This window comes from Dryas octopetala, chromosome 8, assembly GCF_963921425.1.
Source record: "Dryas octopetala chromosome 8, drDryOcto1.1, whole genome shotgun sequence".
In the NCBI taxonomy this organism is placed as follows: domain Eukaryota; kingdom Viridiplantae; phylum Streptophyta; class Magnoliopsida; order Rosales; family Rosaceae; genus Dryas; species Dryas octopetala.
In genome coordinates this window covers 3,960,599-3,988,196 of record NC_141373.1, presented here as the reverse complement: position 1 = coordinate 3,988,196, position 27,598 = coordinate 3,960,599, and the positions used below count along the sequence as shown (strand labels likewise).

Here is a 27,598-nt window from a genome sequence, read left to right as displayed (position 1 = left end):
GGTCAAACAACCGACTCGACCCGACAAGGCCGATAAGGCCATTTTTGACAACCAACAACTGACCACCCATTATGGGTCAGCTGCGAGTCAATTGTCGATAAAGCCTATATAGTCGGTTAGAATTATTAGACAAACATTTGATCAATTTTAAAACCAACTTTGATGGGTCGGTTGGTATTATCAGTCCGACTTGGTGGGTTAGTTGTTGGTAGAATTATCAGTTGATCAATAATGGATCTGTTAGTCGGTAATGGCTGATAAAACCGACCCATTCCCCTACCAAATAGTGTGCACTTGTAAACTTGTTGGATGTTCATATTTGGGATTTTCCTACGATTCGATTTTAGTAGTAGCCTAGTAGGTATTACCGTATTAATATGTGGTTCAAGCAAGCATGGACAATTCAATTGTTGGATTTAATATAATGAGTCAATAAATTATTAATTTTAACCGTTACAAATTCAACGGTTCAACCCAACAGTAATTATATAGTTATTTGATAGCTTAATAATAATATTAATACGTTGATTTATAATAATAATAGTGGGGCAACCTAAGATTTAGCCATTTAGGTGGCCTTTTAATATCTTCCGTCCTTCAAATTGTTTTAGGTAGAGAGGTCTTTAGGATGGCCTTTGTCACACGACAAGATCAATTCATTGATTTGCAAGCTACATGTCATATGTATGTGATAACCTAAGGTTTTACATTTCATGCATGTTTATTAATGACAATGTGATTGTTGAATCATTTTTATCACTACTATATACCATTAAATCATAGATTGAATTTATTTCTATTATTTTAATCTCTTTATTACATCATTTAATCCAGATAGTAAATTCACGCCTCATTTCACAAATTAGCTCATTTGTAATTTTGTGCACGCTCAATTGGAGAAAGAACTTTTCAAAGTTAAAATGAAAAAGGGTAAAAAGAAAAGAAAAAAAAAAAAACTTTATCTTTTGGATAAACTGAGCTTGACTTAGTACAGCAAGAGTTTTGAACCATCTTTCTTTCGTTGTCACTTGCCACCCCAAAGTTAAACAGGTCATGTTTCAAAAAAGCAGAAAGAAACTATAATATGCTTGCGATCAACAAAATTAACACAGCGCCAAACTTGGTTAACATGTAATCTTCAAGACATGAACATAATAAGTTTCCACCTTTTTTCTTTATTTTCATGGTAATTTTTACACTAATATGGTGAAAACCCATTTAACTTAAGCATTTGAAATGAGCCATAAAATAGTCATCCATAGGTGAGAGTGTATAGGACATATAGTAACATGTCTTCCCCACAGACCATACTTATATTTCTCTTTTTTTTTTCTTCTTTTTTATAAATAATCATTAGACAGTTCAATTATCATCATAAAATAACCAGTCACTCTAAACTCTCAATCTCTCATAGAGAGCATACTAAAAGTTCCATCAGATCATTGGGTCATAGCTTCCATATTTCACATAGTTGTGAGGCACCAATCTGCAAAGACGGCTCAGGTGGGCAACTCTGCTTTTATGTGTGCCTATGTGGTGTTATCTGATCTGATAATAAAGCTAATCCCCTGAACAAAAACAAAGAGATTTTTCACACGAGAGCATGGGATGGACAACATTGGTAGGCCATGCCAATGTGGGTCGAGAGTAGAGAAGGGTGGTGCAAAATCCAAGTGGGTAGGATTGTGTGCATTTCATATTTGCTTTACACAAAAGGCAGGGAAGAAAAAAGGGCATGAAGAGGGCGTGGGAAAAAGCTTTATAAATAATAAGGGGAATATGTAGCAATCCTTATTCCTTGCTGTGTTTGCTTCTACTCCTCAAGGCATATAAATCATTACCAAGGTCCACTGACGTGTACACTGATGCAAGTATGGGACCTTACCACACATGGTGTTCCACTATCTGTATATTGGACTCTTGAATCTTCATCATGGTTTGCTGATTCTGGGTGCTTTCCTTATAACAAAGTATGTAGGCATACTTGTGTTTGATTCCTACTATCATTAGACAATAGATTAAAAATTTAGTTAGTTGAGATGAATTTCACTTGGGAAGACTGGTGGGTATATCATTTTTTTTCTCACTGACAAATTTTAAAGCACTCCGCATTTTCACGACCTAATTTTTGTAGTGTGAGTTTGGGGGAGGTAATTACTAGACTGATGCAAAAAAATTTCTCTGTTCTGACAGCAAATGATTAGCCAAAAATGGAGATGATGCACCAGCCATAAGATGTTTAAAATGCTATTTCCTGAAGTACTTGAAGGGTCTTCTCATGAACCTGTATTGTGAGACAAGGGAACAAAATGAATCACTGGAAGAATGTGGAATAACATGGCTGTAAAGTGGTGAAGGAAATTATTATGGGAAATGATATGACAAACTATTTGCACACATGACTTACTCAAGCAAGCTACAAATTATTAGAAGATTAACAAGGAAGTGTATGTTATGACTTCTTTATAATAAAAATTTGAAAGAAATGCTTGGTAATTCATGCAGTAAGATTGAAAGCACAACTTCTTTTATTTTGTGGGGGGGAAGAAACTTACCCATTCTAGATGTTGTGCTGTGATGCCAGAGACATTTCCAGCATATATACCACCTAAAACCTGGCAAGTTCAAGAATCAATCAGGGTTTATCCCAAACAGTCGGGTTACTGCATATATCACTATATCAGTTTGATCAAAGTGGCTCAACCCCATTTAACCTTATAGATGCTTACGGGGTATGAAAAATCTTTTAGAAGATTTTGAACACCAAATATAGATATTGTCCTCAAACATTACCCAACTTGACCACATCGTGGTCTTTAGACATCCTGAGCCCTGAGGTCCACAAGGCTTGAAATGACTGTGTTACAACTTACAATTTAAAAGTTAAACGGGTGCATCAAATGACTCTTACCTTGGAGACAGTCTCAAGAAACATGCCAGGGCGCACAGGAAGTGGTTTTCGTCCTGTAACACTTTCCTGGAAATGATGATGCATGAGTCAATATGATCTGATACCAATAACTATTTAGACATGTTGTGTGTGAGTGTGTGTGTGCGTGTGTGCGCGCGCATGCATGTGTGCGCACGCGCACATTGAGACACGTGCCCACACACACGTCATAATTATGGACTGTATTTTAAACCCACCCTTCCTGCGATTCCACTCAAACCCTTTCTACCAGTGGTATCTTCCTCATCACTGCTAGAATTGTCAGCACCTTCATTTTTTCCTTCCATTACATCTTTTATCATTTCCTTCACAGTCTTCCCCGGTTTCAAAGCTACCAGTTTTGTTAAGAAGTTCACCTGCACTGACAGGAATTTTAATCATGCCAAAGCAATAACGGATGATGATGGTAACATTTTACTTTTTTATAAATGCACAGATACAGACCTCGGATTCAGGAAGAGTGTTAAAGCCACGATCATTTCTCTCATCTAGTATTCCACCTCCCATCATATTCCGAGCTTCCTCTCTGATCAAAACAAGTCTTGCAAGCAGTTTCCGATCTGGAACTACAGGCCGAGTTTCCATTGTCTTCAAAAAAAAAAAAAAATTAAATGATTAGAAAAAACAAAAGAAATAAGCTTTCATATTAACTTCAACTATTGATAAAAACAAAGGAAGTACAAATTCACACCTCACGCAACATAACACATAAAAGTATGAAAGGACCTGAGCCAGTTCTATTGAATATCACTACACATTACAACAACTATAGTCTTTGTAAGTTAAGAATACCATTTCTCAATTTGAAAGCACTAAATGAAAGTCCTGAAAGAGGTTTCCCAATTCAAAACAAGATTCAACTTGAAACCTAGATTCGATTAAAAAACATGTTCTGATGGTGTCTCACATCTCATTTGAAATATTTAAGAGAAGTTCCAACAATCCCATAGTTCCCAGCATGATTTACAATGATAGGCATGTATTGTTTATAACCAAACATGCACTCTATGCAGAAGATGATAGCATGCAGGTGCCTTTGTAGTGATTACCTCAAGTAAATCATCAGCCTGGTTGGCAATATCATTAAGATTTGCAGCTGGAACATGAACTTTGACATCATTTTTACTTTTAAACACACCACCACCCGCAGCCACTCTGCGTAGTAATTCATGTCTGCTTTCTTTCTGAGGAGTTCTACAGAGTAGGCCAATCACTTGAACCTAGAAATAATTACAGAAAAAAAGTTTAAAAGGGAAACATTAGCTTTTAGTAACCATAGTGGTCAAGAGTCGAGACTAGCAATTAATCGGAAACAAGAATCAGAAATTGGCTAAAAAAGAAAACTCCTTACATGTGGGGGGCATTTTTTCGTAAGATAAGATAACACCGTCTCCTTGATCACCTCCAATAGTGACTTGCGCTGAAAATAGACGATCAAAACAGTCAGAGTAAAGAGCCCATGTCTAACTTTTGGTCACAGGATATTAAATCATAGGACAACAACATTATGTGGACCAAATTTATTTGAACAAAAGGAAAACGATTTAAGTTGGCTAAATGTAAAAAAAGTATTCAAGCCACAGCAGTACTAAAAGTGCCTGGATGTGGCCATAAAAGTTCATGCATTGAAATTGCAGCTTGCAGCCATCAATAAATTCATAACTGCTGCTATAAATGAATTATTAGAAGGTTCAGTTCCCATCATAGTATGGAAACAATTGGTAGGGGAACCAGTTGAGTCCTCAGCCACCATAGCCCACACATACTGCTAGGCAAAAATTATGTTCCCCTCCTCTGTCTCCCACCCTCTTCCCCGCGAAAAAGAAAATGCATCATTAATTGTTTTTAGTGTATGCTAATTCAAAACCTAATTAATAGTGCCACAAACAAATAAAAATAAAAAACCAGAAAAACATGTATCATCAATTAAAGGCACGTATACGATATCAAATATTTGAAAAAAATAAGATTGTGCAAGATACCAAATTAAAGCTAGTGCAATATGTAAAGTTGAAATGGAACCTTATCATCATGGTCATTCTCAGCAAGTTGGATCATGTAATCTAGCGCCATCATGAAACCCGATTCCATCTCATCAACTCTCTTCCCTAGGACCCCTTGTGCAGCCAATTCCACTGCCACCTCTTCAGAAGCCTCATCCATGTTCATATCTTCCAACTGTGCCCACATGTACAACTAATGATCAGTATAATAATGAAGCATCAGTTTGCCCTGCAACATTTCAAACTGTGCCTCATCCATGTTCATATCTAATGGTACTAATAGCACTAGACAAAATGCACAAATATGTTTGTAACGTTTTGATGGCATTTCATTATTTTAAGCTACACTACCCCAACAAATGCTCATACGCAACCAACCTCTAGATAAAAAACAAAACAGCTGCATAACCCAATTTCCCGCAAAATTAACCAACAGGGTAGTTGAAAGAAACACTTAAATAACTGCAAAATCGGAATAGGGAGAGGAGCGAGAACTTACAAGCGTGATCATCTCTTCGAGAACAGAAGTGACTTGCTCACCGCCTTTAAGAAGAGCTTCATACTGGGCAGGGTCCAATTTTGGGTTGGTGGTTTTGCTCTTGTCTTGTACACCCAATCCCTCATCTGGGTAGCCTCCACCCACCTCATAAGTGCCGCAGAAGCGCAGAAACTGCCTCTTCTTCTTCTTCTTGATGGGTTGCTTTGGTCGTTGCCACTGAGGTTGGGGCGGCTGGTGGTTGTGGTTGTGAGAGGAGGGTGTGGTGAAAGAAAATGAGAGGACAGATGGGAAAGCAGGAGAGACAATAGCTGGGTTTAGAGGTTGTGCAGCTGGGTATGAACAACTGGTGAAGATGGTGCTGCTCTGCAACATTTTTTGTTTGGTTTCTCTGGTTTTGGGTTTTGGTTGGGTTTTTGCTTTTGGCTTTTGCTTTTGCGGGAGAAAGAGGGATAGAAATTCAGAAGCAGATATATCTCTGGAAATTATTTCTGTAAAAAGATTATTGTTTATTATTATTTTTTTGGACTAAAAAGATTATTGATTTTTAAACAAATAATTATAAAACTAAGAACGCCGTCTGTGGGAATCGAACCCACGACCACATAGTTAAAAGCCATGCGCTCTACCAGCTGAGCTAAGACGGCTGGTTGAGGTATTTGGGCAGATTAAAGAGTCCGATTAATTACAAAGTATGAACAATCTTTTAAATTAACTAAAAGCACTCAAACAAAAATAATTACTGAAACCCTAAACCTTAAACCCTAAACTCTACCTTCTACTTACTTACAGCCCAACCCCTATAAAGCCCAACAAAAAACACATGACACAAAAATACACAAACCCACAAAACTAACTTCCAAGTAATATATATTAACCCAAATTTCAACTTTAAAATTGAATCTAGTCAACCATAAAAGCGGAAAGTGATGAACACTACCTGCAAGCTAACGACACATGCAAACAAATTCCTTAGAGTGCGCACCCAAATCTAAAAACATTAAAAGGAGGACTCCATATTTCAGAAAATTATTAGACATAAATTTAATTTAGACACATAACTATATATGTTATTTCAACGGGGTCTACGAACTTTCAAATATTTCAAATATACACCTGATTTATTATGTAAATTAAAAAATGAAATTTCGTCCATCAATTTATTGAGAAAACAGTTAAATGTCAGCTTTATTTTTGCTAACGGGGCTAAATGAAACTTAGAATTCAAAATAATACATCAAATTTGAGAATTTTCATAAATAAAATTACAATTGAAACTGAAACTGCAATTGAGATTTCAACTGAAACCGCAAACTAAAACTGTGAATTGAAACTAAAACTAAAACTGCAAACTAAAACTGTAAACTAAAACTAAAACTAAAACTAAAACTGCAAACTGAAACTGAAACTATGAACTGAAACTGCAACTGCAAATTGCAACTGTGAACTGAAACTACGAACTGAAAATGCAACTGCAAACTGAAATTGTGAACTGAAACTGAAACTGTAAACTACAACTACGAACTAAAATTGAAACCGCGAACTGAAAAATCGATTTCAATGCAATCAACTACAGATCTGAGCTCAAAATAAAGATAAATATGAATCTGCAATCGAAATCAAACAAACTATAAAATTGAAAACGAAAGTTGCTATGAAACAAAAAGGACGGTTATAGTCTCTGACACATTTACAGAGAGAAAGAGAATGAGACTTGGTTGCTGGTTTGGTTTTTTCTTTTTCTTGCTTCTGCTGCTTTTTTTTTTCTCCACCTACTCTCTATCTCTTTGTGTGTAAACTGAAACTCAACTCAAAAGGTACTCGGAAAGCTAATATTAATGCTTCAATCCATTAATTCAACATTCTTTATTATTAAATTATTAAATATTGTATGTTTGAAGTCAAAGGCAGCTAATAAATTTTCCACCCAAAGACAACAAGGCAAAATGACATGTGAAAGGATTTGACATGAACGGTATGACCATCTGCTATGTGACTAATACTTATAAAGGTTTCCTTATTGTTAAACTTGAACAATAAGTATAGTAGAGGTTAAATAAAATGTCACCACAAAAAAAGTTTATGCGCATTCTAAAACTCGTAGCGCCCAGTTATGATGGCTATATATGGGTCCTTTCATAAAAATAAAAACGAAATTATACAAGTCACAAACACAAGTGGATCATTGTTTAGCTTATAACGAACAAATGTGATACAATGGCTTATTGATATTTGATAAGCCAAAATTAAAAGCGCAACGCCGTCTGTGGGAATCGAACCCACGACCACATGGTTAAAAGCCATGCGCTCTACCAGCTGAGCTAAGACGGCTTTGGCAGCATTTGCTTTATTAGTTGAAATTATAATTAATTAGTAAAGATAATTAACTACTAAACACCATTAGATTAGACTCTAATGAGTAATGATAACTTCAAAGCCGTCTGTGAATTAAACCCATAAAAACCATGCTCTCTAACAGCTGAGCTAAGATGGCTTTTGTGATTTTGGCTGGATATTACCAATCCAATGTCGTACGTTTAACATGGTTTTAGGCTTTTAGCTTCAATTAGATGATGCGGACTTCATTTATATGAAACTCCATAATACTCAAAAAGGCAAATTAATTGATTATGCTCAGCCTCTTATGCTTGTAAATAATTATGATCCATGTTAGTGATCTTGACCTCTACAATCATTTTAGTGATGATGAGATTATAAACTGAATTACTCAGGTTGAGGTCCTAATTGAAAATTAAAGCCACATGATTCACCTCTAATCCAACACTCCCAAGACTTTTATTTTTTTTTATTTTTTTTTATGCACGGAATCAGTACACGGGAACACACACATGTATACAATAATACAAATATATATTGAATCTTTACATCACTTGAAACTTAATAACTTATATGTAAGGTATCAAATTAAATGTATGGTAATGAAGTGCAAGAGTTAACACGCAATCAGCTGGTGATGGATCAAATGAATTTGATAACACTTAACAGGATATATCCTATTTAATTACTTATGTTATAGATTTCACTTCCAATTGTTTCGTCTACGGTCTACCACGTACGTGTGGACAGAGAGAAATAATCGCATTCACAGTAGTAAAACTAAGACGTACACGTACAGGAGCAGCTTTTGAAGATCATACAAGAAGATGTTAGGTATAGGATTGATTGTTATGGTCAAGATTGGTTCCACGTACCATTGGAGAGGGCTAGAAAAGCTAGTTGTGCTGAGCATGCTTTTTTGGTGTTTATGCGGAATGCTTTCTGTCTTGGCCTTCTTCTTCGCCTTTCATTTTTCACTTTTCACTTGAAGAAATTTCATGTACTGGAAGGGCTTGCTTAGCCAAAACGTTATTTTGCTTTGCACTTGTAGTCATTAGCGGCCTACACTGCATTTTTAAAGTAATTTTGAAGTTTTATGTATTTCTATTTTCAGTTTTTCAATATTACTTAGTATTTCAGTAGTTCTTGGAGTAAAAAACTAAAACAAACAACTTGCGACCCACCACTAAGGGCCTGTTTGACACTATTTTTTAAAAGCGCTTATAATCAATGATGTTTTTGCTATAAGCGCTTTTGCTCATAAGTACATACAAATTTCAAGTATTTCATGCAAAAGCACTAGAAAGTGTTTCTTGAGGAACATGTGATTCTCAAAAAACTACTTTTATAATCCAGAAGCACTTTTATTTATTTATGTCAAACATAACTAAAAGCGTTTTTATTAATTTAAAAACATTTTTGCCGATTTTAAAAATAATGTCAAACGGAGAGTTTATTTTCCTCGCCACATGGGCTCAAGTCCAAGTTCAAAAGCTTTGGACTTGAGGTCCAATGCATGTAGTTCTCACATAATATGTAGGTCAAGTGGTGAACATAGCAGTGGGGCTACACATAGAATATGAGACCCAACCAGGTCCACATTTGAGGAAGCTTAACAATTGGCAGGACGGCTGAGGCCGCACTCAACCTTTGAAGGAGCCTTGCAACATTCCTGGTTCGGGTCAACTGGATTGGGCTTTGTCACCAATGGCTTGCAACTAGGGCTGGGTCGGTTTGCCCGAAAAACTGAGACCGTATCCAAAACCGCTCCAATCGATGCCGAGAATAACCGTACTGGAGAGAAATCGTACCGAGATATCGGTTTGCCAACCGAACAGGTATGTTTGGTTCCGGTTCCGGTTCTCAGATCTTAGAACCGTCGGTTTACCGAACCGAACCGAGTATATATAACATTTAATTTAAATATTACATTTTTATACATTTCTATATCTTAAAATACCTTTCTATATACATTTATATACATTTTTATAATTTATATAAAAAATATATAAATTTATAAATCCTAAACCCTAAACCCTTTCTATACCCTAAGCCCTATAATTAATAATTTATATGTTTTTTAATTTATATAATACATTTCTATATAAAAACTAATTAAAAATACCCTAAACTAATATTATAACATATCCGAAACAATTTATACCATATAAGTTATATAACTATAAACTAAATATTAAACCCTATATCATATTCTTATATCTCATACCCTAAACCCTATTGTGTATTTTATCAAATCTTATACCTTATAAGGCTTATTATATCCTATACTGATATATTATATACCATAAGATTATAATTGATAATAATTTAATAATTTATAGTTGGTATATAACTAATAACAATTGTCTATATAAATGTTTAGCATGATAATATGATAATAGTCTATAACTAATAACTATAATCTATAGATGTTTAAAGTATAGAAATGTATTATATAAAATATATTTAATACAAGTAAAAACTCTAAATCCCAAAATATCCTAATGTCTAAATTACTAAAATACTAATTTTTTTTTATTTTCTCTTTCTTCCCCATTCTTTTTTATACTTCTCTAAACCAAAAAGGTTTGTTCCCATCAAAATTACTGACACATACAGCTACAACTAGAGAAATTGACATTTACTCACTTCTAAAAGAAACAGACCTATATAACCTCATCTAAACCTTTTTTTCTCTGTGCGTGCGCACTGCCCAATGCCCCACCTTCCTCCCTATTCTTATCTTCCTCTTTATTTTCTCTCTAACCATTTCCTCTCTCATTCTCTCTCACTTTCTCTCCCTGCGCGACCGTGCTCAGCCAAGATTCACCGTCGCCGGCTACCTCCCAGCAATCCAAGGCCATTGGTCGACTCCCCAAGCCGGCGCCAACACAACCCAGCCGCCACCTAGCTCGGCCGGCCTCCCCATGCGACAGAATCACCGCTCCAAGCCGTGCCTTCCTCGCCGGATTTCTTCAAATTCCGACGGTATTTTCCGTCGACCCAAGTATTAAAGTTTATCCTCTCTTCATTCTCCATCTAATTATATAAATGGATTGGGTTGTTGCTTAAAACTGAAAACCCTTTGTCTCGCTGCCCTCTCGCCACCCATTCGTCGCACCGTGTCGGTCAAGGCCCATACCGAGCCGAGCCGACCGAAAATGCCGGTCAACCGAGTGCCGGTTTACCGGCATTTCGGTTCCGGTCTCGGTAACCAAAAGGGCCATCCGAGGGGGTCCGGTCGGTTGCCGGTTTGGGGTTCTCGGTTCGGTAACCGGACCGAACCCACCCCTACTTGCAACCATCCTCCGATGAAGCAAAGTAAAAATTAAAAATAACAATGAGGACAAATCAAAGTAAAGCCACCCAATTAACCCCATATAATAAGATCCAACGAAAATTGAAAAGTGAGAGCCAAAGACTCCACCAGAAGCTCCTGAATATATACAACACTTCTATTATAACAAGTTATTATTGAAATGATGTGAGAAAAATATTGTATAAATCTGTTATGAACAACAAGTACATTTATATTGTCTTAGTGAAGATACTTCTTTTATCCCAATTTGGTTCATTCTTACATCCCAAATCTTGTTAATGTGTGAGAGTGTTAACACAGATTATATGCATGTAATGTTTAAACAATGATAGATTTTTTTCTCCAAATAATAGTAGGAAGCCTTATTAGGGAGTGCAAGTAGAATTATCATTTAGAACTTGGTAACAATTAAGTGTCCATTTAATTATAGAAAAAAAAAAAGCTGGATTCGCTTTGAAGAAACGATTAGCATACTAGCATATCATTTTCATGATAAATTACAATCACAATTTTTGAACTACATGATTTAAGTTCACTATCTCAAACGCTGCGTTTCAACTGCCATTACCATATTCCACCTCACCAGAACTATCATTATTTTCACGAGTTAATTACACTTACACCTCTTGAGGTTTATCGTATTTTCACATACACCCCCTAGGGTTTCAAAAATTACACATACATCTCCTGAAGTTTCAAAACTATTATATATAACCCCCTACAAGAGAAAAAAAATAAATAAATAAAAAAGAAAATATTTGTATTGAGGTTGGATCTTATAATTTGAGTAATCTTATTAGACCATTTCACCCATTAACATGTCTTTTTGCATAATTTCTCATAATTTTTCGTCTCACTATAGGGGGTTATATGTAACAGTTTTGAAACCTCAAGAAGTGTATGTGTAATTGTTGAAACCTCAGGGAGTACATGTAAAAAGACGATAAACCTCAGGGGTGTAAGTGTAATTAACTTTTATTTTCACATACCTGGACTATAAACAAGAAAAGCAAGAGAAACCATTTAGGCCCCCCGTTTAAGATTGTTGTAGAGAACCCAAAAGCTGCTGTGGATGACAATTCTCAATCACCCACAACAGTTTTGGTGTTTGTAAAAAAATGAAAAAGTGTTTTGCCCCACAATTCTCAACTCCTCACAGCAAAAATAGAAAGTAAGTTTGTAGGTGCATTTGAAAGCTGCAGTGAATCACAACGACAATGAAAATTTTATTTTACCTCTAATACTCTCAATTTAGTAATTATAAATAGCCACAACAGTTTTACATTACAATTTATCAAATATCTTTATACTATTTTTTATACTCACAGCACTTTTGAAAATATAGTTTACCAAACACTTAACTACTTTACTCCACAACTGAGTTTACTTCACAGCTGCTTTACTTCACAGCTGTTTTTTCTCACAGTAATCCCAAATTAAGCCTTAATCGATAACCAAAAAATACTGTGACAGTTTTGTTTGGCCTTTGGCCTTTGCTCTCCTTTTTATTTTCCTGAGACCCAAAAAAGAAAAAAAAGGTAGAAATAGGATAGAATCATAGAAGGTACGGATTCTAATACAAAGCGTGTAGTCGTGGACCATTATTATTGGTCAATCCTTTTTGTCTTTTTAATTAGAAAGGTCATGGGAAACTGAGCGGACATGGGTCAATATGAAAAGCCAGAAGTCCAGAAGGACATAAAAGAAAATTGCATAGCGGTCGAAAGGAAATTTTGGGAACTGGAGGGGTAATATCCGTAATAACTCGCAATATTAAGGGTAGCGTGATAACCTCAACATTTACGTTATCCCCGATTTACCCTCATGGAATAGCGAACGGTTGCTCTTCCCCGCTTCTTTAAATTCCCTCCCCTCAACCCCTCCTCAAAACCCACACGCCAATTTCATTTTCGTCCTTTGCTCTCTGCGTTTTCTCTCTCCTAGGGTTTTCGCTCTCTCTCGAACTTTCTCTTTAGCTTTCGTTTTCTTCTCTGAGAGAATCAATGGCGCCCCAGGAGGTCAAGAATGGTGAAGCTGAGAATGCCGCGGCGGCGGGCTTTCGGATCACGGAGGCGGTCCCGCAGCTGTTTCTCGAAGCTCCGAAGGCTGACGACGCCGTTCAGTTCTACAAGGCCGCCTTCGGTGCCGTGGAGGTTCACCGTCACTTGCACTCGAAACGCAAGGCAGAGCAGGACCGTCCGTACATTGCAGAGGCTCGGCTCAAGCTCGGTTCCTTCACTCTTATAGTCTCCGATAACGTCAACTCTTCCGGCGAACCGTACGTTAAGATTTCACTGTTTCTCTTTTTTGTTTCCTTCAAGCTTGTTTTTGTTAAGATTTCTTTAGATCTATGCTTTGTTTGAGTTGTTTGAGCTTAGTGATTTTCTTAGACTGTATTTACTAGCACAGTAGCGCCTATTGTTTGTTTCATAGAGTTCTTGCAGATACAGCTGTGATTAAAAATGGCGCTTTGTAATTTTCATGTTATTTTCTCTTCTTTTTTTTCATAATGGTTGCAAGCTTTTTCTACTGTTTTGCTCATTTTTGGCTGATATTTTTAGCGATGGCCTTTTGCTTTCCTCTTTTATTGTGATATCTTAATTTTAATTTTTTTTGGCTCTAATACCAAAGTTTCTTTTCCTTGGAAATATCTTTAATGTTAGATCCGTCAGTGAGATTTTGGATTTGTTTATTCCTATACTATTTATTCGCGTATTTTTGTTCTCTTTTTTCATTTCATCTTATAATCGAACTATATATTTACTCCTTTTGTTCTTTGTTTGGTTGTGTGTTTATAATAATAATAATATTCCCCTGTTTGGCCAGTGTTGCTGTGGACATGGAGGGAGCGAGTAGGTTTTGCATTGAGATTCAGATTTCTTCAAACCTGGAGGCTGCCATCGCGAGTGCTGTGAAGGCTGGTGCTGTTGTTGAGGGTGACGTGGCGGAGGACCCTTACCGTCCAGGTGTGCGCGTGGCCAAGCTGAAGGACCCATTCGGCTACAACTGGCGCATCAGCATCGACACCGTTTCTGCTGGTGAGAAGCCCTCTGTGCTTGAGTCCGTTGCACCAGCAGCTCCGGTCGCCGGTGACGTCTGATTTGATCTATTCGTCTTTGATCTGCCATGCTCTGCTCTGCAGTACTGTTTCTGTTTTTGCATTAGGTTTATTTTGAATCAAAGTGGTGGGACCCATGTGTCTGGGTAAATGAAATGACATTTAGCTGGTTAGGATTTTAGACTCTGACGATGATATGGTGGTATGGTTAATATTTTGGATCATAGCCTGGTTGGTAGGTTATTTTGAACAGTTGGATTATGAAACAAACTATTTTGCTTAATTCAGTTACCGAAACTGAGTCGGTTTTTTCAATTTTGTGTCTTATTTTGTGCATGCTTTTTTTTTTTTCATTTTATTTATTATTGCATAGTTGAATTGGCTGTTTGTTTATTATTATTTGTCGAGAATGCGACGAAGGCAAGGGCAATTGTGGGTTTTCATTGCCTTTAAATGTGGATAATTTTTTGTTTCCAATAGAATTTTGTTTTTTGTGGTGTCTTGTGCCTTTCTATTATATTCTATGCTTTCTTTAGAAAAAAAGTTCAATCGTTACGATTGAGAAAGCAATTAAATAGGGTCTGTGACTCTGTGGGCATGGGGGTAGGTACAGTTCAGGGAAAGCAGGTGGAGGGACTTGACCTTGAGGAGTTGTGTAAGGCAAGCTTTTAGTTGTTTGCCACGTGTCTTTACTATGAAATTAGCCGTTTTATATGGAGAAGTCAGCATTGTCCTCTTGGGGTCTTTAAATATTTGTATGGGCATGGCAATTGGTTAACGTGTACTAGAATCTGTACAAGTAGTCGCGGTGGTCCCTCAAGCCTTGGAATTGGGGGTGTTTTGGCAAATTACCAAATACCAATGGTTTGTTGGGAATCAACCGGCGGATTCTCGTGAGTCGCGACTAAATGGGGCTATGGAGAGGCAATTAAGTCAATTAAATTCTTATTAAATCCTCGGAACAAAAAATATCATGCCTGTTTTTTAAAGAAACAAATGTCATGAGTCTCATGACCTTTAAGCTTGTGATAGGCTTTGTCTAAAAATCAGAATTTATGAAGGAAAGGTCTCGTCTTAGTATTTCACTACAATTTTTGTGTGCAGTTTATGCACTACGGTGCATAGACCGAGAGAAGGAGTTAAGTGTTTTGTTAAGGTGTGGAGGGGATCAATACTAATCCAAGTGTGGATCCTTATTATTCGAAGATCGGATACCTCTACAACCAAACAAGCTTAAGAAATTCACATCCAAATCTCAGCAAAATCGTGGTAGGAACCTTATTCATATAGTAGTCCAGTTCATTGCTTCATTTACTTAGCCCAACCCATTTTACTCCTCATAAGCAATACACATCGTTTTAGTTAATACCATTTCAGTTGTAAACTTGTAATTATAATATTATCTCTCAATTCTATTAGCACTAGCTTGGCTCACACTTTCGCTATCTGATGCCTTTATATAAGCCTGGATATTTTATGATGTAATTCTTCCTGTTAGTTGTGGAATGAAAAGTCACTGAGTAGTCATCCTTATTGGGAGGCTCTTTTTCTATATCTATTTTTTGGGTCTGAACAAATCGCGCCAAAATTCACCCAAAACCCTAAGAAAATTAATGACATGAGCTAAAATCTAAATAATTAAAACTTTAAATTCATGTCAACTTATTTTATTAATTGATATGGCATGACCACATCAGCTGCCACATAAGGTGGTCAACTAATGTGGTCAAATAAACGTGTACAAATAGCATTATTCTTCAAAGATTATTGGAAATAGAAATTTAATCCTAATTTTCCATTTATTTTCCATATCGCATGGGGAACATATAGTACGTCCAACACTATAGGACTTGAGGCCCAATGCATGTAGTTCTCACATAATAAGTAGTAGGCCCACGTTAGAGAGAAGCTTAACAATTGGCAGGACGGGTGAGGCCACACTTAGCTGGTAGACCCAAGGCAAGCTGAGGATCGATTCCAGCAGCAGGCAGCAGCGGTGAGTTCTTGTAAGAACAGAAGCAGGGCAAGTCAGCCTTTGAAAGAGCCTGGCAACATTCCTGGGTCGGGTCTTTTGGATTCGGCTTTGTCACTGATGGTTTGCAAGCATTCTGACCCGCTTCATTCAAATTGCAAATGGTGATCGCTCTTGACCCCTCAAACATGAACATGGCCATAGCCATGGCTACAACCAAAACCACCACCAACTTGTTGCTAATGCTACCCATCATCACCATTTTCACTAGTTTCTGATTTGCTTCAGTGATGGAGTGGTAGGCTGCTGTATGACAGTGTGTGAACGAGAGAGTGTTGTTATATAGAGAATGGGAGAAGTTTTAGGAGCCACAAATTAAAGTTTGAAACCTATTAATCTGAGAGTGATAGTGTGAGAATGTGGACTATTATTCACGTTGGAAAGTATAATCTTACATAGTGTCGGCTACTCCTCTCGTTATCAATTAATTTTGAAATAAATGTCTAAATTCCTTCAACAAGAGTGACGGAAGCTACTTAATGTGAACTCGTGACTAAGTGAGTTCTACATTCAAAGGATTGATAATGAGTTTGGTTGTCGTTTTTATATATATGGTTGTTCTTCATGTTATGAGCTAAGGTTGTTCTTCTTGGTTTCAACTTTGACGCTCTACTTACTTGTTTTATTGTGCACCAGCCACAAGTTATTTCCCCCATTATGACTGTCCAGCTGTCAGTAGCTTGGTTGGGGTATTGGAAATTTGTAGACCTTTCAATGTATGACATGTGGCTGTATAACGTGTGGCTTTAGTTGGAGCATCTGTTTGATTTGTTAGATATTTTTATTAGCAAGCTTGTTAGCTAGATGGCTTTAAAGGTTCTTAGCTTCCTTATTCTTGTAATATGTTCTGTTCTTAATGAAAAATACAGTTTCCTCTTCAAGATCTCTCTCTCTCTTTTCCTTTCTTCTTGATTCTTGAAGATATTGTGATCACTTCTATCCACACATGAAAATTATAAGACATAAGCGCATGTTTAATTAGCTTATAAATACGCCGTCTGATTGCATGGTTGAGTTGGATGTTTTTTTATTATTATTTGGGGGTGTGCCACTTAAATGTGGGCATAGGGCGTGGTACAGTTCAGGGAAAGCAGGTGGAGGGACTTGACCCTGAGGAGGTTTGTACGGAAACCTATAAGTTGTTTGCCACGTGTCTTTACTGTGGAATTAGCCGTTTTGTATGGGCATGGCAATTGGTAAACGAGTTCTACAATTTGTACAAGTAGTCGCTGTGGTCCCTCAAGCCTTGGAATTTGGGACGTTATGGCAAATTACCAAATACCAATGGCTTGTTGGGAATCAACCGTCGGATTCTCGTGAGTCGCGATTAAATGGGGGCCAGGGTGTGCAAAAATACCAAAAATTAAATTTCGAACCGAACCAAATCAAACCGATTGATGTGGTCTAATTTTTTATTTTTTATTGTAGATAACAAACCAAACCAATAATGAGCGGCTTGATTTTGGTTTTCAATATTAAAATTTTGAGTTTTAACTGAATCGAACCACCATTTATAATATATATTTATTTTTATATATGATTTTAATACTTATTATATAATAAACTAAATTTACTAAGGTCCGTTGATTTTAGGTACCAAATTATAATGTTTTTTCATTTTAACTACCAAAACATTTATGTCATTTTACTTTAGGTACTAAATTTCATTTTAGGTACCAATTTTAAAAAACATGGTTATATCAAGCTGTGACTGTCTAACAGTCATAACTTTTTTATTGATTTGTTGTTTTTTTAATATTTGCAAGACTTAAACTTTAATGTTTAGTATTGAGTTATATGACTTCATCCCCCAAGTCTAAATCAAAAGTATTAAACTCTTAAAAATTTTGAATTTTTATAAATTTGAAACAGTCACAGTTCAATCACAACTGTGATTGTTCGATAGTCACAACTATATAACAAACTGATTTGTGACCTAATCCAAAATGTCTTACTCTAGGTTAGTACCTAAACTAAATAAAATTAGTGTCTTATTGCTTTACTGAAAAAACTATTGATATTTGGTATTTAATTCTAATTTTCTAAATTTACTATTATAGTTTATATATGTTTGTATATGTTTATTATGTTATATACTTTATAGTTTATTTAGTATATAGTTTATACCTATTATAATGTATATATGTTTGTATATATTTATTATATTTTATAGTAAAGTTTCTAGGTTTATAATATATGTTTATATATGTTTGTATATGTTTATAGTATAGTTTATACTTTATAGGATTAGTCTATCATTTAGAGTTTGTATATACTATACTACTAGGGTATATATATACTAAAACAATTTTAGTTAAAAGTATATAGTTTAGGGTATAGAGTATAATAGTATAGGTAATTGGTATAGAGTATACTAGTATATGGTATGTGGTATATGAGTATATGCGATAAGGTATGGTGTTTAGGGTATATCAGTTGTTATTTGGTTTTTGGATAATCAAACCAACTGAACCGATATTCTCGATTAACCAAAATAGTCGGCTGGCTAGGCTTTGTTTGGTTTTGGTTCTCAAATTGGCTATTTCGAAAATATTTGTTTGGTTATGATTATGCCTTTATGGTTCAGTTTTTCGAACCATGGATACCCCTAATGGGGCTATGGAGAGGCAATTAAGTCAATTAAATCCTAAGAACAAAAAATATCATGCCTGTTTTTTAAAGAAACAAATGTCATGGCCTTTAAGCTTGTGATAGGCTTTGCCTAAAAACCAGAATATATGAAGGAAAGGTCTCCGTCTTAGTATTTCACTACAATTTTTGTGTGCAGTTTACGCACCATGGTGCATAGACTGAGAGAAGGAGATGAGTGTTTTGTTAAGATGTGGAGGCGGGGGATCAATACTAATCCAAGTGTGGATCCTTATTAATCGAAGATCTTATGGCACTAATTAATAATCTCCCAACAATTGGCAAACACAGTTTGGAACTTAACCTCTCATAAAACTCACTTTACTTTCAATTTTTGAAACGAAACACTGCAAGATAAAATTCATTACACAAACAAATACAATGAGAAGAAAACATGGCACAAGCTTAGTTGAGTCTAGACAACGCCACACGAACATTTACAAACACAGTTCAAGCTCATTTTCGGCTCCATATAGAACACAAGGAGCTGGAATGTATGGGCTTTTGCTAAACAGACATACCCATTTTACACCTCTAATCACCTGTAAACTAGGTTTTATTTCTCATATCACATGGGGCACACGTAGTACGTCCAACACTATTGGACTTGAGGCCCAGTGCATGTAGTTCTCACATAATACGTAGTAGGCCCACGTAGAATGTGAGACCCAACTGGGCCCACTTTAGAGAGAAGCTTAACAATTGGGAGGAGGGGTGAGGCCACACTTAACTGGTAGACCCATGGCAAGCTCAGGATCGATTCCAGCAGCAGGCAACAGCATTGAGCTCTTGTAAGAACAGAGGCAGCCCAAGTCAGCCTTTGAAAGAGCCTTGCAACACTCCTGGGTCGGGTCTTTTGGATTCGGCTTTGTCACTGATGGTTTGCAAGCATCCTGACCCGCTTCATTCAAATTGCAAAAGGTGATCGCTCTTGACCCCTCAAACATGAACATGGCCATAGCCATTGCTACAACCAAAACCACCACCAACTTGTTGCTAATGCTACCCATCATCATCAGTTTCACTAGTTTCTGATTTGCTTTTCAGTGATGGAGAGTGTGTGATCGAGAAAGTGTTGTTATATAGAGAATGGGAGAAGTTTTAGGAGCCACAAAGTTTGAAGCCCGTGAATGAGAATTGGCAGTATTCTGAGAGTCACGGGAAGCTAACTTAGCTAACAGCACACAGAAAGGTTATACATGTGTAAAGTACTAATGTGAGCTTGTGACTGAGTGGGATATAGATTCAAAGGAACAATAATGAGTTTGGCCGGTTGTCGTTTTTATATATATGTTGGTTCAAGTTATGAGCTAGGTTGGTTTCAACTTTGATGCTCTACTTAATTCTTATATTGTGCACCAGCCACCAAGTTATTTCACCCAATATAGATCTTATAATACTATACAAACAATACATGGTTGCAGTTTTTTTATCATTCACCAATTAGAATATCTTCTATTCATACATGAAAATCATAAGACATAAGTGCCTGTCTAGCTTATAAATGCGTTGTCTGATTGCAACCCCATGAGACATAAATACATACAATAATTAAATTGAAAACCATAAAATGAGTTCTAATGTCCATACAAACTCTTGTTCAACAATAACGAATTATAATATATGATTTAACCAAAGTTTTTAATCTCTTAAGGTTATTTTAAGTAATGTCAAATTATGATTTTGGTTCTTCTAGTTTAGACTATCTTTCACTTTGATCAATATCATTTTAATTATTCTCTAGTTTAATCCTCATAATTAAATTGGACAATTTGACACTTTAATCACTCTACATGCATTATGATCATATCGTCTGCCAATTCAAACAAAGTTGTTGATTTCTCCTTAAGGAAAGATTAAAACTACAGAAGTACAATTGGCAAAATCAGAGGGTCCAATGCAAAGTTGTCCAAATCACATGCACCAAAATTGTAATTTGGTGCATGCATCTTCTGTTCAAGAGTCAGATGCATGAGCATGCATTTAATGATCAAGATTCGTATAGATTTCTGGTAAATTCATAATAAAGTATTGGCATAAAACTTAAGAAATAAAGGCATTTAATGGTCAAGCTTCAAATCGAATTTGGAAAATAAATGCATCTACCAGTTAAAGGTAATTGAATTTGAAAACAAAATACATTTTTTTTGTTTGGGAAAACAAAATACATTAAAGCGAACAACTTCAATCAGGTTCCCCCAGGCATTAAGTGGATGCAACTATTTACGGAAAATAAAAAAATGGATGGAACTAGGCTAGCCCTAAATGATTGGCTGACTCTAAGAACCCGGCCCAAAACGCGAATGGACCGCTTTCTAAAGGGTCGGCCCGTTTTAAAATTCTTGCCGACATTCTATCCCAATTCCCAATGCCACATAAATAATAAATTTATTGTTTTGTTTTGATGTGTTGAAGATAGGACTCTTATTGTAGGAGATTAATGAGATTACTGATCCCTAATTAAATTAGGATAAATTGAGTTAATGAATAATTTGATTGAAGAGAAATTAGATTTTTATTGAAGCTGTTTATTAAACTATTTGGAATCAAAGTAGAGTAGAAATAATATATTTGATTATTAAAATGCCTTTATTCTAAATAAATTATTTTATATGCTAATTAATAATGTGAGAGTATAATGACAAAAAAATAAAAAATTAAATTCCTCCAAAATAAGAAATTGGATTACCACCTCTTAACCAAGAATCCAATTCATTCAAAATAAGGAGTTGAATTCATAATTTCATGTGGGTCCCACTTATATTTTTATTCCCATATGGTTAATAAACAAATAAGTAATCCGTAATCAGAATCCAATTCCTTATTTTAATTCCGATTACGGATTAGTAAACATGTTATAAATATATAAAAAACCATAATTCAAATATTCAATACATGGCAACATAACATCTAGGCATTAATTTTCCAAGATCATATTGGACATGATTTTGTTTTTCTATTTTCAGTTGTCTTCACGATTATATCCAAAACTCGTTTCCAAGAACAACATGATCATACACTTATTGTGTTATTTATTTGTTGAAATCTAAATTATATCATAAGGTAGGAGATGATGAACCAAGTGCCACCTAAACAATTAAGAGACCATCATTTCATCAAACTTAATATCTATTTGGTTTAAAAGATTTAAAGATTAAATGAATAAGATTGATTGAGAACACGATATTCATATATGAAAATCATAACGTACTTAGAAATTAGGTGATCTTGTTAAGTTGTTATTGTCACTAACAGAGAGGAAAATGCGACATAGTAATTGTAATGACTAATGAGTATTAAATGTGAAGTTTATCATCCTCTCTATTTTACGTTTTTTAAAAATTGGATTTGGGTTGGTTATGGTTTAATCTTAGTCCAAGATTCATTAAAATACCAATCATGAGACTAAGAATTATAATGTTCACTTACACATGACCATTACTTGTAAGTTGTAACATAAATTGAGAAGGATGGAGTAAAAAGAAAGCATCTTTATTTCTTCAATTCCTAGACCACTGCAAAAACTGCTTTCTTTAGGAAACAGGATTCAGGGATCTTTCTCTATCCAAAAGAGGGCCCTCAATGTAGCTCCTTTTGATCTGTATTCTCTGTGATTCTTGTAGTCTACGTAACAGATCATGGCTAGAATCTCCATGACAATAACATTGCTCCAAATACTGCAAGCTTCTTAATTGACTTTTTGCACTAGGCCATTAATTAATTGCTAGAAATTCTGCTACACTCATCGAACTTTTGAATGTAGCAAATTTTGTTCACTAAATATCATAATATGTTTATTTAAAACTCTAAATTTAAAAAATTCTATACTATCACATTCTTTATATTTATATGTTGACGTATTCCTCTTTTTTATTACTTGGATATAGTGATATATATTCTCTATAATTAAATTTATTTATATCACATGCAAACAGTAGTACAGTTCTAAAGTAAAACATTACTAGTAATGTTAGATCAAATTTTGGTACCACTATAGTATTCCTTATGGTGCGTTTGGATGAAGTATTTTAAAATTACTAAGGAATTCACAAATGACGGAATTTAAAACGATGTGATTTAAAATTCTAGAATATGTAAATTCTCTTGTTTGGATAACATGTAAACATAATGGAGTTTAAACACGGAATTTATGGTAGTTTTAATTTTTGATACATTAATTCAAAAGAGTGATGGTGATGGTGGCAACAACAAAAATGATGTTTATGGTGAGTTGACCAAATTGATAGGGGTAATGGCCCACAAACGGTAGGAGAAATGGTGGTGGCTAAAATTGGGGTGTTGGCGGTGGTGGTGTTGGAAATGGCGGTGATGGTGGTGGCGGCGATGACGGTGATGGTGGTGGTGGTGACGGTGATGGCGGTGGTGGCGATCTTGGTGTTGGTGTTGGTGTTGGTGGTGGTGACGGCAGCGGCAGCGGGGGTGGTGGCGGGGGTGGTGGTGTTAGTGGTGGTGACGTTGGCAGCAGTGTCAACATGGTCGACACGATTTATTTTTCTTTTGTAAAAATTGGAATTTTGAAAATGACACCAATTTAGGTGGAATTTAAAGTTGGAATTTACAGTCTTCAAATTTCAAGTTTTCTTCCACCTAAAATTTACAAAATTCTGTATTTATTAACTCAAATAAAGAAATTAGAGCATGTAATTTCTTAAATACTGAATTTTGTTTAAATTTTGAGTTTTTTTTTTTTATCCAAACACACTATTATAGTACCAAGATATAATCTCTCCAACATTCTTCAAAAACATAATTACGAAGCTACAAACAAAACCCAAGTACTACTAAAAGCATGAAAGTCCAAAATTTTCAGAGAGTAGAGTTAAAAAGCCTATTATTTGACACCCTGTGTTGACATCAGCTGTTCCCAAGGTAGCAAGTAGACAAGTGTTTATAGATTTCTTATTTGATGTAATAAAAATTAATTATCGTGGCATCAGCTTGTCTACTGCATCATCTGCAAGTTTGAACTTTCAACATGCTATGCTTTTAGCTTAGCTGATGCCACTGCTTGCTTAATGTTGACCTCAGAACCACTCTGACATTGTACTCCGGACTTGTCTTAAATCAATTTAATAAACTGATTGATTTACTCTGCTTTTTTTCTTTTTGTTTTGTTGGGTAAATAATTTACTCTGCCTTTAACTTTGGTTGGGGGGAGGAGGAATATTAATGTTTATGCAGAATGGTCTGTGTGTGTGTCTGTGAATTGCAGGCACAGAGCACCAAGTTCACTCTGCTGCGCGTGTGGGGTTAAAAAAGAAGGCAAAAGCCAAAGTGGCAACAAAGCAAAGCCTATTTGGCATTTGAGAGTGAGAGAGAGGTGTTGCTTTGAGATTGAAGAAGGCAATAAGCAAGTAAGCAAGAGACCCTTTATCAGGCTTTGGAATATGCATCATCTGACGAGAGAGAGAGAGAGTGGGCAAAGCCAAAGCAAAGCCCTGAGAAAAGTTAAAGAGGGAGGAATTTAAAAAGAAGCCAAAAGGGCAAAAAGCTTTGGTCAATTACTCTCCTACGGTCCTACCTTACCTCTTTGTCTCTCTGTCTGCTACTTCTGAAACTTCGTTATCTATAGCCTTTACTTTCTTTCTTTTTACCCAATACCATCACCAGTTTGTGAAAAATTGTATGCCTTGCTTTGCCTTTGGATCCTCATAGAGTCGTAGGGCCGGACACTCGTACCCCTGCTTTAATTACCCTGCTCTCTCTCTCTCTCTCTCTCTCTCTCTCTCTCTCTCTCTCTCTCTCTCTCTCTCTCTCTCTCTCTCTCTCTCTCTCCTCTTCTTTGGTTTTAAATAGGGTTATCATAAACCCACGCTCACCCTCACTAGCAGAAAAGAAAAGGAAAAGAAAGAAGCAAAGAAGAAAGAGAACACATTTTGAAGTGTACCCTTTGAGGCTCTGAGGTCAAATCTTCTACAACACTCTCTCTGTTTCTCCTAAGTTCAAACACAAACACTTCAATGGAGGTAAACCCAGTTTAGTTTTGTCATCTTGGTCTTTGTTATAATGTGAGTTATTGATGTTAAATCTTAATCTTCTGTATGCAGGACTACTATAGGAGGAGTCAAGTACCAGCATTTGGGAGCTGGGATTGGAACCAAGACCTACCCTTCACTCAGTGCTTTGAGTCAGCAAGGCAGGCTGGGCTTCTACGCTACACCACTTACTCTGATAATCATGATCATGATCATAGTGATTTGTATGTTGCTGGTGATTTGTATGAGAATGATGTGGTCACACCCACCATGATCGTTGTTCCTCGCAGAAGGGTAATTTTACTTGGTGCATTCTTTTTTGTCAATCACTTGCTTTGTGAAAATTTGAAAAAGAAGTCAAAATTTAGGCCTTTTAAAGGCCCTTAATTTTTTTTGTCTGAATAAAAATAGTATGAAATATTGGAAATGAAAATAGAAGGTGATGAATGTTCATGATATTGTTGGTGACAATTTCAGCAGAACAAAATGCGTGAGTCGCATGTGAAAGAAGCAAAGGAGCAAATTTGGGTTGGTGAAGTGAAGGAGCCACCAAGCCCACCTCCTAGGCCCAGGCACACTCCCAAGCCTGTGGATGAAGACTTGTACAAAATCTCACCAGACCTCCTCTATGCCAAATCCAAAAAGGTAACATTTAATGTCCAAGTAATATTGTACCTCTAACTCTAATAAATTGCTGCATACTATACCTGCTCTTTTTGACCTTTACTATATAAAGTTTTGGTTGCAATAAATTAATGTTTTTTTGCTTCCACTTGTTTTGGATGCAGAAGAGAGGATTTGGTTTCTTTGCAAGCTGTTTGCTGCCAACATGTGTTGCGTGAAGCAATGAACAAGTTCTTATATCTGAGAAAAGTAAATATATGAATGAGAGAAAAGTAAACTTGGTTGTCTAGGATTTTATGTATATGTGTTCAACTTTAAGATTATGAACATATATATATAGTTAGTCCAAAAAGATCCTATAATCATTCATTTGATTATGAGGAGCTCAGAGAGTGGTTCATATATATTAGCTTCTGAAGGATTATTTTGTATTTCTTTTTGGCTGTGGAAGAGGATTGAGGGCTTGTAAGTTTGTACTTTTTCATCTTTATTAAAAAAATTTCGGTTATACTAGGAGTGATCAAATCTTTCTCTGAATTTAACGTGGCGATTGACCTAAATAGGGAACAATGTTGGAACTTGGAACTTGTGTTTAACTTGGTTTTTTGTTTGAAAAGGTTGGTTAGATTTAAAAAAAAAAAAAAAAATCGAACCCTTAATCCTAATTCATTTTGTCACCATCTCTCATTTTCTCACCGTTTCTCACAGGTGACTTGATTTCTGTATAACATTTTGTAAAAGGGAAAAAGGGTTAATTTTCATGTGGGGTTTAGTATGAATATTCAATTTCATAAAAAGAGAGAAGGGATCGCATGTGGGGTTTGTGTCTATTTTCTTTCATGCTAAAAAGGAAAAGGAAAGACAAAGAGGAACGAAAGGGCATGCACTACAGAAGAAGCACCCAGTATACCTAATTGGTCACTTTAGGTGGGGAATTGAATAGAGATTTTAATAGCGATGGGCGTGATTTCTTGTCATTATGGTTGCTTTATAATCCTCTCTTTTCTTTTTTTTCCAAAGTAGGATGCATGTGGGGTTAGAGAAAGTGATGTTTTTATATAAGATGCATGTTCAAATTCTAAAAGCAACACCTGCATATATCTGAATCTGAATGTAGCTTTCTTTTTTTTTTTGTTGGCCACTTGAATGTAGCTTTCAAATACTAGAAAATGGATCGGATTCGGATTATCATTCGTGTAAATTAAGCCCAATGGGCTATTCATACACCAATAAGGCTTTTAGCCATGTGTGCCTATTGTAGAATTGTGTATAAGCTGATGAACTGGAACATCTCAACCACATTGCAGCTATGTACAAAAAACATTATGGAAAAGTGTTTGCTTCAAATATTAGTATCCAATTTTCAAATAGTGGATAGGGGTAAGAGAATATTATCCAATTTTGTTTTTCAAAAATGTAGCCAATTGAGAGTGATGGAATTCCTGACAGGCTGACGGTGGTAATTGGAAGAGGATAAGATAAAGAGACAGGCAAGAGCCAAGACTCAAGAGGGGTAGTGAAGTATTGGACCATGTCACAGTGACACACTGTGCATGAAGTGTAGTACGTATTACTGTTGCGTAGTTGCATTAGTTGGATTGGATATTAGATATACAACATGTGTAACGTTTATCTGCGTTGCATGCATTAACGTGTTGCTCCTTCATTGGCTCATCACCCTCTTACTCTCTCTCTCTCTCTCTCTCTCATCCACATTTCACAAAGGACAGATAGGCTCAATATTATAGCATACATACTCTTAAATTCCTCAAACTCAATCCAAACCCCATTAACATCACATCCCATTACAAAGTTTCTGAGTGTTCAATTCATTTTAAGGAGAGAGAGAGAGAGAGGGCAGTGTGTCCATCTTCTACAAATTAATGAAATCTAGATCATCTGTCTTCGAATTCTTGAGCATTTCTTCGATTTTCAAGAGATATCTTAATTAACTAATTCCCCATATTTCAATTTTCATTTCGATCCAATAACAATGCCGGCTGAGGACAATAATGACACCAAATCCATGACTCTTTGGTATGTTATTGTTATCCCTAATTTTCTCTTTTGTTTAATGTAATTTTGATGGGTATATATATAAATAAAGGTGTTGTTATCTAGTTGCTCTGTTCTG

The 27,598-nt window shown here is 35.9% G+C and overlaps 4 protein-coding genes, 2 non-coding genes and 1 pseudogene across 10 annotated transcripts; 2 read left to right on the top strand and 5 right to left on the bottom strand.

Annotated features, from left to right (window-relative positions):
* Positions 1 to 1,146: 1,146 nt before the first annotated feature.
* LOC147276174 (protein PEP-RELATED DEVELOPMENT ARRESTED 1, chloroplastic) lies at positions 1,147 to 5,907 on the bottom strand. 4 transcript variants are annotated; one of them, XR_015124056.1, is made up of 10 exons: positions 5,453 to 5,907; positions 4,973 to 5,128; positions 4,302 to 4,370; positions 4,000 to 4,170; positions 3,395 to 3,538; positions 3,148 to 3,306; positions 2,912 to 2,977; positions 2,556 to 2,615; positions 2,159 to 2,284; positions 1,147 to 2,000 (listed from the first exon to the last, which is right to left on the bottom strand). XR_015124056.1 is itself a non-coding variant. In XM_086255432.1 (9 exons), exons 1-9 carry the CDS (start codon positions 5,822 to 5,824, stop codon positions 2,240 to 2,242), a joined length of 1,242 nt encoding a protein of 413 aa, XP_086111558.1. In that variant the 5' UTR covers positions 5,825 to 5,906; the 3' UTR covers positions 1,147 to 2,239. The 4 variants fall into 4 exon arrangements, 1 of the variants encoding a protein (XP_086111558.1); XR_015124057.1 differs by having other exon boundaries at positions 1,147 to 1,997; XR_015124055.1 differs by having other exon boundaries at positions 1,147 to 1,568; positions 1,886 to 2,284; positions 5,453 to 5,906.
* Positions 5,908 to 6,023: 116 nt separating this feature from the next.
* TRNAK-UUU (transfer RNA lysine (anticodon UUU)) lies at positions 6,024 to 6,096 on the bottom strand. The gene has a single exon. It is a non-coding gene; the product is annotated as a tRNA-Lys (tRNA).
* A 1,611-nt stretch (positions 6,097 to 7,707) lies between these two features.
* Positions 7,708 to 7,780, bottom strand: TRNAK-UUU (transfer RNA lysine (anticodon UUU)). The gene has a single exon. It is a non-coding gene; the product is annotated as a tRNA-Lys (tRNA).
* A 5,228-nt stretch (positions 7,781 to 13,008) lies between these two features.
* Positions 13,009 to 14,478, top strand: LOC147276171 (Lactoylglutathione lyase / glyoxalase I family protein). Its single transcript, XM_086255123.1, has 2 exons — positions 13,009 to 13,383; positions 13,932 to 14,478. The coding sequence occupies exons 1-2, from the start codon at positions 13,109 to 13,111 to the stop codon at positions 14,203 to 14,205; spliced, it is 549 nt and encodes a 182-aa protein (XP_086111249.1). The 5' UTR covers positions 13,009 to 13,108; the 3' UTR covers positions 14,206 to 14,478.
* A 1,323-nt stretch (positions 14,479 to 15,801) lies between these two features.
* On the bottom strand, positions 15,802 to 16,462 carry LOC147276170 (putative lipid-transfer protein DIR1). Its single transcript, XM_086254903.1, has one exon. The coding sequence runs from the start codon at positions 16,395 to 16,397 to the stop codon at positions 16,074 to 16,076; it is 324 nt and encodes a 107-aa protein (XP_086111029.1). The 5' UTR covers positions 16,398 to 16,462; the 3' UTR covers positions 15,802 to 16,073.
* Positions 16,463 to 19,149: 2,687 nt separating this feature from the next.
* On the bottom strand, positions 19,150 to 19,910 carry LOC147276169 (putative lipid-transfer protein DIR1 pseudogene; annotated as a pseudogene).
* A 4,785-nt stretch (positions 19,911 to 24,695) lies between these two features.
* On the top strand, positions 24,696 to 25,955 carry LOC147276168 (pathogenic type III effector avirulence factor Avr AvrRpt-cleavage: cleavage site protein). Of its 2 annotated transcripts, none has more exons than XM_086255134.1 (4): positions 24,696 to 24,831; positions 24,913 to 25,134; positions 25,321 to 25,485; positions 25,629 to 25,955. In XM_086255134.1, exons 1-4 carry the CDS (start codon positions 24,826 to 24,828, stop codon positions 25,680 to 25,682), a joined length of 447 nt encoding a protein of 148 aa, XP_086111260.1. In that variant the 5' UTR covers positions 24,696 to 24,825; the 3' UTR covers positions 25,683 to 25,955. The 2 variants fall into 2 exon arrangements, with proteins under 2 accessions (XP_086111260.1, XP_086111259.1); XM_086255133.1 differs by having other exon boundaries at positions 25,318 to 25,485.
* The last annotated feature ends 1,643 nt before the right edge of the window (positions 25,956 to 27,598 follow it).

What these genes read in the sequence shown, in the direction of transcription:
- LOC147276170 (XM_086254903.1), bottom strand. Translation starts at nt 16,397, where the DNA reads ATGGTGATGATGGGTAGCATTAGCAACAAGTTGGTGGTGGTTTTGGTT.
- LOC147276174 (XM_086255432.1), bottom strand. Translation starts at nt 5,824, where the DNA reads ATGTTGCAGAGCAGCACCATCTTCACCAGTTGTTCATACCCAGCTGCA. An exon ending in CGAAAAAATGCCCCCCACAT is followed by an intron (nt 4,171 to 4,301) that starts GTAAGGAGTTTT and finishes AATTATTTCTAG; the next exon opens with GTTCAAGTGATTGGCCTACT. An exon ending in TTCTTGAGACTGTCTCCAAG is followed by an intron (nt 2,616 to 2,911) that starts GTAAGAGTCATT and finishes TGAACTTGCCAG; the next exon opens with GTTTTAGGTGGTATATATGC.
- LOC147276171 (XM_086255123.1), top strand. Translation starts at nt 13,109, where the DNA reads ATGGCGCCCCAGGAGGTCAAGAATGGTGAAGCTGAGAATGCCGCGGCG. An exon ending in GTCAACTCTTCCGGCGAACC is followed by an intron (nt 13,384 to 13,931) that starts GTACGTTAAGAT and finishes CTGTTTGGCCAG; the next exon opens with TGTTGCTGTGGACATGGAGG.
- LOC147276168 (XM_086255133.1), top strand. An exon ending in TCGTTGTTCCTCGCAGAAGG is followed by an intron (nt 25,135 to 25,317) that starts GTAATTTTACTT and finishes TGACAATTTCAG; the next exon opens with CAGAACAAAATGCGTGAGTC. An exon ending in TCTATGCCAAATCCAAAAAG is followed by an intron (nt 25,486 to 25,628) that starts GTAACATTTAAT and finishes TTTTGGATGCAG; the next exon opens with AAGAGAGGATTTGGTTTCTT.